Genomic DNA, 19870 nt, shown 5'->3' on the forward strand with positions numbered 1-19870 from the left:
TTAATCATATCTTCACTTCTGTTGCCATTGTTTGCTCCTGTAATATAACTTTAATGTTATATTCCACCTCTTCCCTCCCTCCTCCAGATGGATCAAGTTCGAGGAGAAGGTGGAGAAAGGAGGCGAGCGGTGGAGTAAACCCCACGTGGCCACGCTGTCCCTGCACAGCCTGTTTGAGCTGCGCACCTGCATCGAGAAGGGCACCATCATGCTGGACATGGAGGCCTCCACGCTGCCGCAGGTGGTCGGTGAGTCGCACTGCATCCTGGGGAACGGTGGTCATTTAATCTGCACATTAAAACCTGGATGGGTTTCAGGTTGAGGTACTTTTTTTTTTATGTAGAGAAAAGTTATATTCATGATGCACATTATTTTTTTACAGTGTAGTCTGGTGTTGGGTTACGTGTGAGGTTAGTGTTTTACGATAATTGACCATAATGATTTCAGGCGCTTTCACACCTGTAGTTCAGTTAATTAGGAAAATCACAATATACACTACCGTTCAAAAGTTTGGGGTCATCCAGATAATTTTGTGTCTTCCATGAAAACTCACTTTTATTTATCAAATTAATTGAAAATTGAATAGAAAATATAGTCAAGACATTGACAAGGTTAGAAATAATGATTAATATTTGAAGTATTAATTTTGTTCTTCAAACTTCAAGCTCAAAGGAAGGCCAGTTGTATAGCTTATATCACCAGCATAACTGTTTTCAGCTGTGCTAACATAATTGCACAAGGGTTTTCTAATCAGATATTAATCTTCTAAGGCGATTAGCAAACACAATGTACCATTAGAACACTGGAGTGATAGTTGATGGAAATGGGCCTCTACACACCTATGGAGATATTTCATTAGAAACCAGACACTTCCACCTAGAATAGTCATTTACCACATTAACAATGTATAGTGTGTATTTTTGATTAATGTTATCTCTATTGAAAAAACAGTGCTTTTCTTTGAAGAATAAAGACATTTCTAAGTGACCCCAAACTTTTGAACGGTAGTGTATGCTTACAGTATTTCAATGCATTGACCTGTAGCTCCTATCATGATCATCATGCTTCATATTGTATTGCCAGATTATTGCCAATAATGTTGTGTACCTTTCTTCCCTCTTCTCTTCTCTCCCTCTCTCACATTCTCTCCCTCTCCCCTCCCCCCCTCTCTCCAGAGATGATCACCGACAACCAGATCGAGATCGGCCAGCTGAAGGCGGAGCTGAAGGACAAGGTGATGTACACGTTGCTACGGCGACACCGGCACCAGACCAAGAAGTCCAACCTGCGCTCCCTGGCGGACATCGGCAAGACGGTCTCCAGTGCAAGTAGGCTGTTTTCCAACCAGGAGAACGGTAATACTGATTTGACCAGTTTGGTGCAGTCTTTTATCTTATAGATTTTTTGGGAATATACAGGAAAAAATAAATGAATCCGCCACTTTAGATTGAGCCATACATTCCTACATTAATGGATTTAATTTGGCAATTCCTGGTCTTAAATACGTACCAGCTTGTCCTTCGTGGTTTAATTGGAGACTTTATCCTAACTGCGGGACCTTGTGCTTTTATTTTGAAGGCGCAAACCCTTTTTGTAAAGTGCGACTACAGTACTAATACTCGTTACTCCTAACGTAACTCACGTAGATGTCTTCTGCTAATCACTCTGAACACTTTTTGATTAACTCACTGTAAAATAATAATAATAATAATAATAATAATCACCTGTAAGAGCAGATGGAACTAATTTTGAATTGAGGTGTAAATGGGGGGGGGGGGGTCATAAAACTCCTTTTGCTCATGATGTGAGTTATAGAAAATTCAGATCCACAGCTGATGATGGATTTTAATTTTTTTACTCCTTTATTCTGTGATTTTGTTGTTCTTTTCATCTCACAGGGCGAGGCTGTCACTTTGCTTCACTCACAAAAAACAGAGCTGCATTCGAACTCATGCAAACATTATTTAATTAGAAAAAGAAAAATGGCGTAATTAGCTATTTTTAATAGAATTGTCGTTTCAATATCAAACATATTTATCATCTGCTTTACGCCAATTAAACCTAATTATGTGACAAAATATTTCGTCCAATGAAATTGACATATGGGGCCGTAGGCGCTGATTGGCAGCCACGCTTCCGTCAGTCTGCCCCAGGGCAGCTGTGGCTACTGATGTAGCTGACCACCACCGGGACGACTGTATGTGTGTATGACTACTGGACTCTGTAAAGCGACTTCGGGTGCCTTGAGAAGCGCAATATAAAATAAATGATTATTATTATTATATGATGAATACTTTCCTCACACCTTATCACAGCTTATAAATCAGAATACTCGCTGAGATTTAAAGTGACAGCCCCTCATTTAACCGATGTTAACGCTTCCTGTAAGAAGTCCTTTCCATTGTTAACGCGCTGAGTCATTAATGTGTTGCCAGCCACGGGTCTCTGGAAAGTTATTTATTACCCCGCTGCTTATGAAACGGGTTTATGATTCAAGATTCACATGAAACACTCTTCATCAACATCTGATACGAATACACCGATAACTAGAACGTGCACTCGGTAGAGTGCATACCTTCGCATATCACAAGATTGGGCATTGAATTATGAACATTTTGGCATTAGTTGCATGCCAATTGGATAGAAATTGACCGTGCTATGGTAAAAAAATGATTTTGGCCTATCCATGACCTTGACTTTTGACCCGATCGATCCCAAAATCTAATCAAATGGTCCCGGGATAATAACCAATCATCCCACCAAATTTCATGTGATTCGGTTTAAAACTTTTTTTGATATGCGAATAACACGCATACAAATAAATAAATAAATAAATGAATACACGGCGATCAAAACATAACCTTCCGCATTTTCAATGCGAAGGTAATAATGAATTTATATCGACTAAACGAGGATAAAATACATCCTCCAGTTTATTAAAATACACATGTATTTGCAGTCTTCCTGTCCATTGACCCGTGCTGCCTCTCCTCTAATTAACACGGCTATATCCTGTCTTTTATAATCTTTAACCACCTTGATTTGTATTCTCCGAATGAATGTCTCTCTTTGGGCTCAGTGGGCTTCTCTATCATCTCTTTTGTTTCCTTCCCTTTTTTTCCCCCGCCGCCCTGGATTTTTGGGGGTTTGATAACCACTAACAGCTCGTAGTCCTCTGGGGAACTCAGTGACTTGCCTGTCGGGTCACATTTCAATGGAGGACTTGCAGTCCCAGAGGAGCACCAGCATGGACTGGCTCAGTAAGTTCCAATGGACCTGGTCTACGTTCACACTGCAGACCGCCGCCGGAATCACGGCTCGCTTTTATATTTTGAATTTGGTTTTTTTTCTTTAAATTTCTCACATTCTTTCGTATAAATAACTCAGGAATTGGAAAATGTGTCACATGTGAGTGAAAACCATCAAGACTGGAGAACTTTCTCTGCAGTTTGAACGTAGTCATGAAAGTAGTCGTAGTAGTCAGGGTTCGTACGGTTATGGAAAACCTGGAAAAGTCCTTGAATTGTTATTTCCAGGCCTGGAAAACTTCTTGAAAAAAATGTAATCCCAAAAGTTTTGAAAAAGTCATGGACATGTGTTATATTCATATGTTCATGTACACAGCTTAAATAAAAGAATAAACATTTCTGTACATATTTATATCTTTATTCAAACTTGCTCATGGAAATTTGGTTTAAAGTCATGAAAGGTCATGGAAAGCTATTGGTCAACAAGTGTATGAACCCGTAGTAGTAGTAGTAGTCGTAGTAGTAGTAGTCGTAGTAGTAGTCGTTTTCATTGCATTATGGCATTCAATAACATTTTACATTTGTCTTAAGATTTTATACTTGATCCCCGATGTATTCCCTCTTTTTTTTAATAGTCTAAATAAGTACTATCATTTTTAATTTTAATTTTTGATATATACTGGCTGCATCATACTGTCAAGCATGTTATTATTCATAATCCTCATGGGGTCAGATGCATGAAAGGCTAAATACAGTGGCATCAGAATTTTCTCCGGGACATCAAGTAAGGTCACGTTGTAGACCCTCGTTAGTAGATGGAAGTTATCGGTACCGAAACCTCTCCGTGCTTCTCCGTGTTCCTGTTTTTTATTGTCGGCGCTGCTTTTGGTGGAGCGAACCATCTGGGGCCACTGTCTTGTCTCTTCTCGTTCCTCTGTCATCCCCCTTTTTCTTGGGAGCGGGCCAGTCTAAGCGACACCGTGGGGGGTGGTTGACGCGCCTCTCTTTTTTCTCCAGGTAGTCCCACCACGGCTCACCGGAACCTGACATCGAGCAGCCTCAACGACATCTCTGACAAACCCGAAAAAGACCAGGTGAGACGGAGTTGAGGGGTTTCTGTAGGCGACCCTTTATTATTATTACCTTTGCATTGAAAATGCCGGAAGGTTATGTTTTGATCGCCGTGTATTTATTTATTTATTTATTTGTATGCGTGTTATTCACATAAGTAAAAAAGTATTAAACCGAATCGCATGAAATTTGGTGGGATGATTGGTTATTATCCGGGGACCATTTGATTAGATTTTGGGATTGATCGGGTCAAAGGTCAAGGTCATGAAAAGGTCAACATCTTTTTACCAATTGGCATGCAAATAATGCCAAAATGTTCATAATTCGATGCCCAATCTTGTGATATGCGAAGGTATGCGCTCTACCGAGTGCCCGTTCTAGTTAAATACATTCTTTTATTACTGTTTTTAAATGCTAAATATATATATAAGATAGATAGATAGATAGATATATACTTTATTAATCCCCAAGGGGAAATTTGTCGAGACAGTAGCAGCAACACACAAGAATAAAAAACAAAACACAAAATATAAGAAACAGGGATGAAAGATATAGAAGTGTACAAGTAAGATAAAGTAAAATACAAAACAAAATATATATGTAAATATACAACACACATGCATACACAACACACAACAACACTGACAAATCCAATACAAAAATATTAAATATAGACAGAGTGCAAAATGCAAAGTGTGTGTATGAGTGCAGAGCAAATGAAATGAAGGGTTAGGGTGATCTGGCAAGAGGTGAACTGTTTAATCTGTATAATCTGGAATGAACAGGGGACAAGAGTCAACAGTCCACTTGAAGCTTGTCTAAAGTACAATGGTCCAACCAGCCGGCTGCAGCCAAGACTGAGCAACAGTACCCACGTTGCTTATGTAATAAATCTCTCCTCAGACATTTATGGAGAGTCCGTCGAAAATCTTCTCAAACTTCTCCTTCCATGTTCAGTGTGGAGATTTTTGTTATTCGGCCAAGAATCTTTTGGTCCGAGGAGTAACATAAAGAAAGAAAATTGACGATCAATCAATGATTTAAAGTAAGAATGTAAAGTTACACAAATACAACTCACACATTTGAGCTTCCCGCTACAACTTTTTGATCCAGGGAGATTACTCGTCAGCCCTCCAGGAGATACCAGAGAGATTTTCTCTATCAATGAGTTTTTCTGCCGCCGTTCACGCAACTCGTAGTAATAATAATAATAATGGATTCCATTTGTAAGGCACTCTTCATCCAAGAATCTCAGAGTGCCACATCTGAGTGGGTGTGGAAGTGGGTGGTGTTTCAGAATGTGATGACGCGGTCACGTCCGGTGGCCTTCGCGTCTCAAATCTTTTCCGGATCTGAGACGATTTATGAGGAAATGAGGAGATAGCTAGACCTGTGGAACAACTGGGAAATGGGACAGGAAGCACATCTTCTTCCACACCCACTCAGATGTTTCCTCTGTGGGCCAACATGCAGCAACCGGTTCCACCAACATCGCGTTATCTACTTAAAAATGCCTCTAATGACATGTAGTCACGCAGATGGTTTTACCACAGAAAAGGTTCCTATGAAAACTGCTGACACATTGGAAAGGAGGTTAAATGTGTCCGACACATGGCTCAATGAACGTGATTCAATATATTGCTTTTTACGAGTATATGTGATGTCGTAGATGATAAATTAAAGAGATCTGTAGACGTAGTTCATGAAGGAGGTGTGCGTCGGCGGTGGCGGTGGTTGGACTCGTGATCAGGGTGTGAAGTTACGCAGGTTTTAACTCCTCAATCATTTACAGACGAACCTCAACGGCCTCTAATGGGATCGGTCTGGATCCCGCCAGAGGGAGGTCACAGGTTCATGGGATTCCAGTCCTCGGAGGTCACATGATGACGAGCGAGAGGCGGCCATTAATGTTCTTTTAGCTAGCTAAAATCGATTTTAAAAATTCTCTTTTTTAACAGTTTAATTTGTACATAATCCGTATTTATTAAGTTAAATACATTTTAGAATTACAGTTTGTGTTGTTTACTGGCAACCTAATTGATAGGAGGACATGTCGGTGTTCTTTGGGGTCTAATCCAATGAAAATCCTGGTTTAGCTGATTTTAGAGGCACACTAAACAGCTGATGACTCTATTGGTTTGGTGTCTAGAGACTCATCCCAACTTTCTCTGGACAGCTGATTGGTTATCTGCTATCATAGTACAGGCATGAGAATTCCTCACCTTTCGGCGAAATTCGCCGTTTTGAAACCAAAATAGGTGACTTACGTGAATCGTGTAGATCCGAAGAGTTTTTGTTTTGGGGTGGGGGGGACACGGAGAAAATGTGGAGTGGTGCTCTTCGCAATAAAACATCTTTGATGGGACGTGTTGCGTCTCGGCCAATCAGCGTCAAGATGTCTTCAGCGTTTGGTGGTTTAGGTTAGCTTGAATGTTAGCCGCTACATCTGCTGCTGTCGCGCTGCACGGTGGAGCGATGCTAACAAAGTACCCGTATGTTAAGAGCGATGTGATTTAGCATATCTTTAGTGTCGACACTTCATCAAGAGAGCGATCAGAGCCGCGCTGCTCCGTGTCGAGCTGTCTGCGCAGCGCTCACAGCGAGTGCCGTTAAGTGGCGGAATTTTCGGCTTTAAAAATAAAAATAAAAAAAGATGCCAGAAGTGAAATGTTTAAGTTCAGTCTGTAAAGTTGTGGAACTCTACAGCTGCTCATCCTGATGAACTCTGTATCCTCTGGTCAGATACAGACTAACGGCCTCATAGTGTATCATCAATGCTATGATGGCTCCATGTAGTTTCATTCATATCTTGGAGGCTAATACTAATACTGCCATTTGTTAAGTGTTGAAAAAGTTGGTAAAAACCAAACAGATATTTTATTTATTACTTTTATAGATAAATATACCAGTATCGTATTTATGTTATACTGTTTTTATGGTATTGTATCATGATATTTATGGCAGGTATGGTATAGAAGATCATGACAACCAGGTAGAGGCAGAACAGACTCGAGGAACAGACTCGAGGAACAGACTCGAGGAACAGACTCAAGGAACAGACTCAAGGACCAGACTCAAGGACCAGACTCAAGGAACAGACTCAAGGACCAGACTCAAGGAACAGACTCAAGGACCAGACTCAAGGACCAGACTCAAGGACCAGACTCAAGGACCAGACTCAAGGACCAGACTCAAGGAACAGACTCAAGGACCAGACTCAAGGACCAGACTCAAGGACCAGACTCAAGGACCAGACTCAAGGACCAGACTCAAGGACCAGACTCAAGGAACAGACTCAAGGACCAGACTCAAGGACCAGACTCAAGGACCAGACTCAAGGAACAGACTCAAGGAACAGACTCAAGGACCAGACTCAAGGACCAGACTCAAGGAACAGACTCAAGGAACAGACTCAAGGAACAGACTCAAGGAACAGACTCAAGGACCAGACTCAAGGACCAGACTCAAGGACCAGACTCCAGGACCAGACTCAAGGAACAGACTCAAGGACCAGACTCAAGGACCAGACTCAAGGAACAGACTCAAGGACCAGACTCAAGGACCAGACTCAAGGACCAGACTCAAGGACCAGACTCAAGGACCAGACTCAAGGAACAGACTCAAGGAACAGACTCAAGGACCAGACTCAAGGACCAGACTCAAGGAACAGACTCAAGGAACAGACTCAAGGAACAGACTCAAGGACCAGACTCAAGGACCAGACTCAAGGACCAGACTCCAGGACCAGACTCCAGGACCAGACTCAAGGACCAGACTCAAGGACCAGACTCAAGGACCAGACTCAAGGACCAGACTCAATGAACAGACTCATGGAACAGACTCATGGAACAGACTCATGGAACAGACTCCAGGAACAGACTCAATGAACAGACTCAATGAACAGACTCAATGAACAGACTCCAGGAACAGACTAAATGAACAGACTCAATGAACAGACTCAATGAACAGACTCAATGAACAGACTCCAGGAACAGACTCCAGGAACAGACTCAATGAACAGACTCAATGAACAGACTCATGGAACAGACTCATGTTAGATGGCGCCGCGAAAGGTCGCCTCGGTGTGTTGGTGCGCGATGTTTTTTATTGTTTTCGTTTTAAATACTGTTTTCTGCTGGGATTCCCAGAGCTCTTTCACCAGAGAAGAGCTCTTGAATATCAGGGGAACAACTCCAGCGGATTTACTTCCAACGTTTTTAACTTCTGTGGAGTTACTGGACATTTTGTAAAGGTGTGCTCACCTTCGCCCACGTGGTGAAACGCCGCGGAGAGGAAACGTTCGGAGCGCTTATGCGGCTACGGAAACGGGCATCTCGTACAGCGCTGCCGGGCATATTTCTCTCCAACGTCCGCTCACTGTGCAACAAACTGGACGAACTCCAGCTGCTGGTGGGGAGAGACAGAGACTTCTCCTCATCCTCCGTTCTGTGTTTCACGGAATCATGGCTTAGTGGCTCGATACCAGACTCTGCGCTCCAGCTCGCTGGCTTCCAGCTGTTCCGGCGGACCGGGTCTCGGAGCTCTCCGGTAATAAAAAGGGTGGAGGAATCTGCTTTTACCTCAACAACGGCTGGTGCAACGACGTAACGGTGATTCTACAGCACTGTTCGCGGACCTGGAATCTTTATCATCCACTGCAAACCCTTCTACTCCCACGTGAGTTCGCTTCATTCATCCTGGCCGGAGTTTACATGCCGCGCAGGGAACGTGAACGAGGCACAACAGACACTCGCTGAACAGATACGGCGTGTGGGCGGACCTTCCGGACTCTTTAGTTATTGTACTGGGATTTTAACAAAGGAAACCTCAGCCACGAACTCCTAAATATAGACAGTTAATTAAATGCCCTACCAGAGAAGAGCATTCTGGACCACTGCTCCTGTCACACCTCAAGACCATCACCGACCCACTCCTGGACCCCTGCAGTTCGCCTACAGAGCCAACAGGTCTGCAGACGATGCAGTCAACATGGCCCCTCACTACATCCTCCAGCATCTGGACTCCCGAGGTACCAACGCCAGGATCCTGTTTGTGGACTTCAGCTCTGCCTTCAATTCCATCATCCGTCCCTGTTGCAGGACAAGCTCTCCCAGCTGCACGTGCCCGACTCCACCTGCAGGTGGATCACAGACTTCCTGACCGACAGGAAGCAGCACGTGAGGCTGGGGAAACACGTCTCAGGCTCCCGGACCACCAGCACGGGTTCCCCAAGGCTGTGTTCTCTCCTCTGCTGTTCTCCCTGTACACCAACAGCTGCACCTCCAGTCACCAGTCCGTCAAGCTCCTAAAGTTCATGGATGACACCACCCTCATTGGACTCATCTCTGGCGGGACGAGACCGCCTACAGGTGGGAGACTGACCACCTGGTGACCTGGTGCAGCCAGAACAACCTGGAGCTCAACGCTCTGAAGACAGTGGAGATGGTTGTGATTTCAGGAGGAATGCAGCCCCACCGCCTCTCATCCTATGTGACTCCCCCAACAACGCTGTGAAGTCCTACCACTTCATGGGATCCATCATCTCCCAGGACCTCAAGTGGGAGCTGAACATCGCTCCATCTCCAAGAAGGCCCAGCAGAGGATGTTCTTCCTGAGGCAGCTGAGGAAATTCAACCTGCCAGGGAAGATGATGGTACAGTTCTACACGGCCATCGTTGAGTCCATCATCTGCTCCTCCATCACCGTCTGGCACCCTGCAGCCACAGCCAAAGACAAGCGCAGGCTGCAGAGCATCATCCGCCGGCCGAGAGGGTTATCGGCTGCAATCTGCCTTCCTCCAGGTCCTGTTCACTTCCAGGTCACTGAAGCGGGCCAGAAAGATTGTCGCCGACCTCCCACCCTGGACACTCCTGTTCGAGTCCCTCCTCGGGAGGAGGCTGCGTCCATCATGACCACGACCTCCCGCCACACCAATAGCTTTTCCGGCGGTCGGGTCATCAATGGACCCCGGGACTGACTGACTGTCACCCCCAGGACTACCACCTCTTCTTCCACCTTCCTCTCTCCTCCTTCTTCCCGCTCCTTCCTCTTTCTCCTCCTCCCTCTTCCTCCCACCTCCTCCTCCTTGCGTTGATTGTTGTTTGTCATGTCCAAATGTTGCACCTTCCACCAAAAAAAATTCCTCGTTTGTTTGTGAAAACATTCATTCTTTGGCAATAAACCTGTTTCTGATTCTGATTCTGATGAACAGACTCATGGAACAGACTCGAGGGACAGACTCGAGGGACAGACTCCAGGAACAGACTCAATGAACAGACTCGAGGAACAGACTCCAGGAACAGACTCATGGAACAGACTCGAGGGACAGACTCGAGGAACAGACTCGTGGCTCAGCAGACTTGAAGACTTGTTCACGCCAAAAAAAAGAAGGAAGTTGGTTCATGAATGACCATATTATACACAATATTACTATTATTATAGGCCCGATCACTGACTTGGTGTCAGAATGGAGGACCTATAGATTATCATACAACGTCCAACATCGATGTTCGTGGAAGTCACCAGCACCCGCCCCCCACCCGCCTATCCTTCTCACCTTTTTCACCCCTGACCCGTTTTCATGCCTGATAGTAAGTTTACGTAGTTAAAATCTTTCTTTACCGCCTCGCTTTATTGTTTTATTAATCCCTGAGATGCAGAGAGGAGCTGTTCTGAAGTTATTAAGAGCAGTTATCTTGATGCGGTCGAGGTACCGACCATTATTGATTCTGCTTGACCTAGTAGAACTGATAATTGATTAGTCCTCAGTATTGTTTGAGAAATGAGGATTAAAAATAACTGTTTTCAAATCCATTGTTAGAGTTGTCGATGGTGAACCAGTGGGGAGTGAATGGAGGAGAACTTAAAACAATATTTTAGTAGAATGAAAAAATAAATGATTCATCAGGTTGTAAATCTGATAACTGAAATAAAACTGTCAATCATATTAAGCCAAATGTTCCAGTGGGGTCCTTTTTTTTAACAATCTTTCAAGAAAACGTTGTGGGTCCAAACCGGTTGTCTATTTGAATCTGCTGCTGGGGGTCGTTTTAGGATACACTGAGCACCTATCTCCTCTTCTCTCTCGCCTTATGCTGTCGGTTGTCCTTCTGGTTGTCTTTATTGCACCACTGCATTATATTCACTAGGAAGACATTAATGTTTGTCATTGTGTGCAGAAACACATTTTTAGCTCTTTTTATTTGTAAAGGTTATGATGATTGTGGGGTCAACAATCGGTTAATTTATTATAATACACAAAAAACTTGAACTAAACAGACTTTGCAGAAAACTGAACTGAAACTTCAACTTTGAATAGTTTTATATGAATAAAAGACGATGTTGTTGACCCTCCGGGGCCCGGAGGTGCTCCTGGTCCGAGGAAACGGTTCCTAAGTTAATATACAACGCGGTAGTTTTCCACGACAATCTTATCTGGATGTTTATAGTTCATTTGTCTTAAGTTTTTATCTATTAGCGATCTAGAGCTGCTCGTAAACATGACGCTATTTGTTTTATCATACGGAACATCTTATGATTGCGGCATTAATAATTCTGTGTGATCTGAACTCTGTGTGCGGCTCCTGGTTACAGAGAAACAAGATTTACGTTCCATCCTAACAGGAAACGACATCTCCAGGGGTTTTTATTTCGAAATGTGACAGTCAAACAAATTTGAACCTCAAATCCTGAAACGTGACTTTAATTTATTTAACAATAATTCAAATTCTCAGGGGTCTGACATGTCTGACTGTCCACATGTCTGTCCACCTGACTGCCTGTCCACCTGACTGCCTGTCCACATGTCTGTCCACCTGACTGCCTGTCCACCTGTCTGTCCACCTGACTGTCCACCTGACTGTCCACCTGTCTGTCCACCTGACTGTCCAACTGACTGTCCAACTGACTGCCTGTCCACATGTCTGTCCACCTGCCTGTCTACCTGACTGTCCACCTGACTGTCCACCTGACTGCCTGTCCACATGTCTGTCCACATGTCTGTCCACCTGCCTGTCCACCTGACTGTCCACCTGTCTGTCCACATGTCTGTCCACATGTCTGTTATCCTGACTCTCCGCACATATTCTGCCTGTTCACGTTTTACTCATCACTGGATTCTTCTATAATTGGTTGGCACATAAAATCTCCACGTTCATTGTTTAAGTTCATAAAGATCGTTTTGTGGGCGGGGCTTAGGACCTGAAGGTAAGCCGTGCGTCAGCGTGGATGATGGCAACTCTTTTCTGGGTTCTTCAGCTCCTGACTCGTTTCTCAAGATTATAACCCGACGTTTTAATAAACTGGAACTTCCATATAAACATAAATCTTCAGGAAGACGTTGGTGCGTTGCTTCTCGCGTTGCTCGTGTTGCTCGGCTGCAGGACTTTAACGTCCTCGTGAAGGTGAAGCGCTGAACCTGCGGAGCTCAGCGGGCCGTCTGACCTTCATCTCCACACAGCTCAGCGTCCTCGTGATGGACAGGAGCACAAGCCCCTCCCCCCAAGCTGAATGGGATTGTCCCGGGGGATTGATATAGGTCTGTTTTAATTGCGGTCAGGCCGCTGTGAACTCGACCTTCACCGCCTCTCTCCTCTCGCTCTCCCTTTGTGCTCTTCAGCTGAGGAACAAGTTCATGAAGAAGTTGCCAAGAGACGCCGAGGCCTCCAATGTGCTGGTGGGGGAGGTGGACTTCCTGGACGCGCCCTTCGTTGCGTTCGTCCGCCTGCAGCAGGCCGTGATGCTGGGGGCGCTGACGGAGGTGCCGGTTCCCACCAGGTAGACGGAGAAGAGTTTCCTGTGGAGAGGACTGTCCCTTTAGGATTCTGTGGTTCTGATTATTTATTTAACTTTAAACAAACAAACAAACAAAAGAACTCCGAGGAACTTTGGTAAAAATCATAGGCCAACCCAGGTGCATGCTGGTCCTGGACCTACATATAAACCACAGTGTTACCCAATTAGGGAACAAATGAACAATCAAAAAACTAAATATATCCAGACAACAACAACAACAACGAATTTAACTAAATCAAAAAAACTAAAGCAATTCGATACGTTTCATATATTTGAAAACAAAGTGTGTGTGTGTGTGTGTGTGCTTCTGTTTGTTCTCTGGCTGTTTGAGTGAGAAGTAAAACTACAGGAACTGGTTTCTGTTCTGTTGCTGTAAGCAATTTTATGTTTGTGTGTGTGTGCGGCATTATAAATACAATTAATTTTAAGAAACAGGAGCAGCATTATTAATTCAAATAATTGTGCTCCCCCTGCAGGTTCCTGTTCATCTTGCTGGGACCGAAAGGAAAAGCCAATTCGTACCACGAGATCGGCCGAGCCATCGCCACGCTGATGTCGGACGAGGTTCGGATGTATTTTAATGTTTACGGAGAGGAGTGTGTATATATTTATATGTATATATGTTTATATATATATAGACTACCGTTCAAAAGTTTGGGGTCATCCAGACAATTTCGTGTCTTCCATGAAAACTCACTTTTATCAAATGAATTGAAAATTGAATAGAAAATATAGTCAAGACATTGACAAGGTTAGAAATAATGATTAATATTTGAAGTATTAATTTAGTTCTTCAAGCTCAAAGGAAGGCCAGTTGTATAGCTTATATCACCAGCATAACTGTTTTCAGCTGTGCTAACATAATTGCACAAGGGTTTTCTAATCAGACATTAGTCTTCTAAGGCGATTAGCAAACACAATGTACCATTAGAACACTGGAGTGATAGTTGATGGAAATGGGCCTCTATACACCTATGGAGATATTTCATTAGAAACCAGACGTTTCCACCTAGAATAGTCATTTACCACATTAACAATGTATAGTGTGTATTTTTGATTAATGTTATCTTTATTGAAAAAACAGTGCTTTTCTTTGAAAAATAAAGACATTTCTAAGTGACCCCAAACTTTTGAACGGTAGTGTATGTATAAATATATACACATATATATATAATTATGTGTATACAGGACTGTCTCAGAAAATTAGAATATTGTGATAAAGTTCTTTATTTTCTGTAATGCAATTAAAAAAACAAAAATGTCTGGATTCATTACAAATCAACTGAAATATTGCAAGCCTTTTATTCTTTTAATATTGCTGATTATGGCTTACAGCTTAAGAAAACTCTAAAATCCTATCTCATAAAATTTTAAGATTTCCTCAGACCAAGTAAAAAAAAAAGATTTATAACAGCTGAGTGTTTGTCAAGGCTCAGGAAACCCTTGCAGGTGTTTCGAGTTAATTAGACAATTCAAGTGATTTGTTTAATACCCTACTAGTATACTTTTTCATGATATTCTAATATTTAGAGATAGGATATTTGAGTTTTCTTAAGCTGTAAGCCATAATCAGCAATATTAAAAGAATAAAAGGCTTGCAATATTTCAGTTGATTTGTAATGAATCCAGAATGCATGACATTTTTGTTTTTTTAATTGCATTACAGAAAATAAAGAACTTCATCACAATATTCTAATTTTCTGAGACAGTCCTGTATATGTATATATACACATTTTAATGTATATATATTTATATATTACATTTTTAAATATATATATATTTATATATATATATATTTATTGTCCACATATATAAATATATATAAATATCTCTAATAATTCCTCAACAAAATGCTGCAACTGCATTTAATTAACAATGCAATATTCATTTTGATTTTAATATTACAATAACTAATCTAATAAGGATTTATTTAATCAACATTTTTAGTTTGTATTTACCAATCTGTATACAAGTGTACATTTATTCAGCTGTATTTTTTATTTTTAAGTTAACCAGATCTGTTCAAACTCAAACCCAAACTATGCAAATACTTTATTGTAGAATTTAAGTAGAAAGCAGTACAAAATAATTAATAATGCATTTCCATCCATCAGGTGTTTCACGACATCGCCTACAAGGCCAAAGACCGAGAGGACCTGCTGGCCGGCATCGACGAGTTCCTGGACGAGGTCATCGTGCTCCCTCCTGGGGAGTGGGACCCGGCCATCAGGATAGAGCCCCCCAAGTCCCTCCCCTCCTCTGACAAGAGGTCCGCCATATTGGACTTAGTCTTGGCGCCGTGTCTTTTTTTCTCTCCATTTTTTATAAAACCTTTATTTAAACAGCTGAAACCCATTGAGATTAAAAATCTCTTTTCCGAGCGTGTCTAATGTCCTCGTTAGTTTTTATCAGATTTATTCTGTTTAAAAAATTAAAAAATACATTGAATACACTTAGTGTGAGTACCGTCATGGTGGAGAAGTAAAAAAAAAAAAAAGATTTAAGTAAATACAATATAGGAATTATCATGTAAGACTGGCACAATGTGGCTATTTTATAATTATTACCTTAATTAAGATTGTTTCGTAAAAAAATCATATCTGGAATCGCAGTTATTTTGGTTATTTTTAATAATTGTGACATGTAATGTTCATATATCTCAACGTTGTGTGGAGATATATGAACATATATTATATGATATATGAGACAGTCCTTCTTCTAATTAGAGGATTATATAAATTAACCCTTATAATTATTACCTTAATTAAGATTGTTTCGTCGTAGCTAAAAAATCATCTCTGGAATCGCAGTTATTTTAATAATCGTGACATGTAAAGTTCATCTAAAAAAAAATAATACATTGAAAAAAAGAATACAAAATACAACATAGGAATTATCATGTAAGAATGGCACAATGTGGCTATTTTATCATTATTACCTTAATTAAGATTTAAAAGGACAACAACAAAAAATCTTTTTAAAACGCAGTTATTTTGGATATTTTTAATAATTGTGCCCTGTAATGTTCATATAAAAAAATACATTCATTACAAAAATAAGATTTAAAAAATATACAATATAGGAATTATGTAAGACTGGCACAATGTGGCTATTTTTTAATTATTACCGTAATTAAGATTTTTTCGTAAATAAAATCGTATCTGGAATCGCAGTTATTTTGGTTATTTTTAATAATTGTGACATTTAATGTCTGCACGTTGTGTTTGGGGTAAACGTTGAATAATGAGTAAATGATTTCAATTTCTGGCCTCACAACTAGACGGTTATATAAAGTAACCCAGCAGTGAACCTCCAGAGACATTTCTCCTTGTTATCTTATCTAAAATCACAATTGTTCTACAAGGTCCTTGGGCCGCGTTATTAGTCCGCTGGTCATTCATTAAACAAGTTACGACACCTCGTAGTACGTGTAACACTAGTAATTCTATTACCGGTGGTGCGGCGTTGAGCCTCAGAAGCAAATCCGACATTTATAACACTTAAAAAAAACAAGTCTGCGGTAAAGAACACCGCCGTCAGCGACCTCGAGGTCACGTTGTGTTATAGGAGAGTAATCATTGCAAAGCCACCGGAGTGCATCCAGATGCACGGTTACCAATTACACACGCTGTTAATGATCAACGCAGGAACACATGCCGACTCTTAAAGAGGCAGTTTGTAGTATGTGGTGCCCTCTAGTGGCCAGTTTTCAGATTGCAACCAACTGAAACTTCTCCCGCGTGGAGTGAAACTGCGGCGGAGGACGCATGAATGGCCCCGTTTGTCTATTCTGGGCTCCCGTAGAAAGAGTTTTATTCTCCTAAATGCAGCACACTGTTCTTTATAGCAGCTTCAATGTAGGTCCGGTTCAGACTGAACACAACTGTGTGTGTTTCTTTGTGTGTTTTTAGGAAAAACATGTACGCAGGGGGGGACGCTCAGATGAACGGAGACATGCCTCACGATGGAGGTCACGGAGGAGGAGGACACGCTGCCGGGGACGAGCTGCAGAAGACTGGAAGGTATGAAATGATGGGGGGGGGGGGGGGGGGGGGTATGATGAGCCTCTTAGTCGTTGTTTTGTGTCTCTTTGTTGTCATTTTGTTTATTTGTTGTTTTGTGTCTCTGTAGTTGTTTTGTGTCTCTTTGTTGTTGTTTTGTCTCTTTCACATCATTGTGTCTCTTTGTAGTTGTTTTGTGTCTCTCTTTGTTGTCACTTTGTTTATTTGTAGTTTTGTGTCTCTTTGTAGTCGTTTTGAGTCTCTTTACAGCTGTTTTGGATCTTTTTGTAGTCCTCTGTGTCTCTTTGTAGTCATAAGTCTTTTCTTGGTTTTGTGCACGACATTTAGTAGGTGAAGGCCACATGGAGCGCCCTGGTCCTGGTCCCGGGTAGACCAGTATTCTCTCTGTGGTTTTCAGTATTCCATATTGTGGGAACCAACTTCTCTTGTTTCTCTGTTCTTCAGGTTCTGTGGCGGTCTCCTGCTGGACATCAAAAGAAAAGCGCCTTTCTTTGTCAGCGACTTCACCGACGCGATTCACATCCAGGCCTTGTCCGCCACCTTGTTCATCTACCTGGGAACCGTGACGAATGCGATCACCTTCGGCGGCATGCTGGGAGACGCCACAGAGAACATGCAGGTTGGGATCTGAGATTCAAACAGTTTTTTTTTTGTGGTTTGTGAGACATCGACCGACCGGTGTCCCCCCCCCCCCCCCCCCCGCGCATGTGCAGGGCGTGTTGGAGAGCTTCATGGGCACGGCCATCAGCGGGGGCGTGTTCTGTCTGCTGGGCGGCCAGCCGCTCATCATCCTCAGCAGCACCGGCCCGGTTCTGGTGTTTGAACGGCTGCTCTTCAACTTCAGCAGGTACCATCTACATTTATTTAATATTGATTTTAATCAATCAATCAATCAGTCATTCACAGATGTCTTTCAGACAATTGACATGGCGTGTTCAAATTTTTAGATGATGCTTATTATATACATATTTATTGCAAGAAATGTAAAACAACATAAAGGATAAACAACAACAAAGAGACTGAATTAAACAAAAAACAAAACATTTTCTTCGTCTTTTTTTTTAAACTAATTTTTTTAATTTAGTTTTCAACAACATAACAATATTTATTTTCATACAGTGTATATATATATATATATTAGGGCTGTGAAACGATTAACATTTTTAATCAGGTTAATCACAGGTTTCTGTGGATTAATCATGATTAATCCCATATATACATTCAGGGTTTTTCCTGCGTCAAAATGGGTCTTCGGTGCTCCCGTCTGACCGTTGAGTGAGTGATCAGCAGCTGGCCGCTCGGTCCATTCGCGCACCTCACAGTTGCGTATTGATCAGACAAGAAGACACGCTTATCAACTCCAGTGTTTCCCCTCCTATTATAACAGGGGGGAATCTCCACCCGTCACCCTGTAATTTTCGTCTACCCCCCCCCCCCCCCCCCCCCCGTCAACAATTCTCGGCTCGCGCGACAGAGCGATGCGCGCGCCGGCATCGAAGGCATCGAAGCTCTGCGGCGACCGCGATCGACATATTGAGCACCCCTTCATTAAAACATTAGAGAGCCGAGAGTCTCACGCTCAATGCGTGACACTTGAGAGCCCTGCATTGCTCACCAGTGCGCGCGCCAGCATCGGAGCTCTGCCCGAGCCGAGAGAAGAGTTGTTGACGGGGGACGGGGGGGGGGGTTACTTTTTTTCGTCCCGATGTGCGCGCACACGCCGGCATCTGAGCTCTGCGGCACGCGAGACGGAGATCGGAGTCGTGTTAACGCGACACTAGAGACAGAATGACATGCTGCTGTAGAGACGACCAACAACAGACGGATTGGAAGCTCATTCTGCACATGCGTTAAAAGAAAATAACTAGTTAAACCTGTAATTTAATTAACTGAGTTAACGCGTTATTTTTCACAGCACTAATATATATACACTGTATATATATATATACATCAGTGCTGTGAAAAATAACGCAAAAAGTCACTTGTCAATCTGTCCACCTTTAGATTGTATCATGGTGGAGTTAATGGTTGACAAACAAGAGAAAAATGCTCTGTTTAACCCTCCTGTTACCTTTACATTTACTAACATATTTTACCCCAGCAATTAAAACCTCCAGAAAATTATTAGAATTAATATTGCTTCCCAAGTTTAAGTGTGAGGTACTTTATGTTTGTTTGTTGACTACCTAAATAGCCCTTTAAATAAATAAAAAAGTTGATATTTCTGATATGTTTGACACAGTGAAAAACAGCCTGGGGTCAAATTGACCCCAAAGAACACCGACATTAAACATTGAATGGGGTCAAATGGACCCGAAAGGTAACAGGAGGGTTAAACATTCTGTTTAGGATGAAGATGTATTAATGTTCCATATGGAAGAAAACTGCTAAATAACTGCTGAGTTGCAGCACCATTGTATAGAAGAATGTATAAATGTATATATCCGTCTTTTGTCATAAATCTCTATGTTCTCACAAAATATACCGAGAATATCGGTAATATGTGATTAATCATGATTAATCCACAAAAACCTGTGATTAATCCGATTAAAATTTGTAATCGTTTCACAGCCCTAATATACATACACATATAAAGGGGTTAAAGGGGCGCAATTCTTCTTTTCTTTATTTTTCTTGCTGCAAGTGAACGCACCTTAACTGAAAAGTTCAGTAGCTCAGGGATAATCCACTATCATGTTTACACTGAGATTTCACAAAATGTTTGGTCATGGAAAT

At 42.0% G+C, this 19870-nt stretch overlaps 1 protein-coding gene across 12 annotated transcripts in view; it reads left to right on the forward strand.

The window, feature by feature from the left end:
* slc4a4a (solute carrier family 4 member 4a) overlaps positions 1-19870 on the forward strand; it is a 63508-nt gene that overhangs the window by 27431 nt on the left and 16207 nt on the right. For 5 of the 12 annotated variants that reach the window (XM_056420035.1, XM_056420033.1, XM_056420029.1 and 2 more), the window contains 10 exons: positions 88-248; positions 1176-1355; positions 3165-3260; positions 4266-4342; positions 12937-13094; positions 13589-13676; positions 15227-15381; positions 17024-17134; positions 17579-17753; positions 17848-17981. In XM_056420035.1, coding sequence (XP_056276010.1) covers positions 88-248; positions 1176-1355; positions 3165-3260; positions 4266-4342; positions 12937-13094; positions 13589-13676; positions 15227-15381; positions 17024-17134; positions 17579-17753; positions 17848-17981 — 1335 coding nt within the window. The remainder of the gene's footprint in view (positions 1-87; positions 249-1175; positions 1356-3164; positions 3261-4265; positions 4343-12936; positions 13095-13588; positions 13677-15226; positions 15382-17023; positions 17135-17578; positions 17754-17847; positions 17982-19870) is intronic. The other 7 variants (XM_056420039.1, XM_056420036.1, XM_056420034.1 and 4 more) reach the window with 2 other exon arrangements.

The sequence above is a fragment of the Pseudoliparis swirei genome, chromosome 7, assembly GCF_029220125.1.
Source record: "Pseudoliparis swirei isolate HS2019 ecotype Mariana Trench chromosome 7, NWPU_hadal_v1, whole genome shotgun sequence".
NCBI lineage: Eukaryota > Metazoa > Chordata > Actinopteri > Perciformes > Liparidae > Pseudoliparis > Pseudoliparis swirei.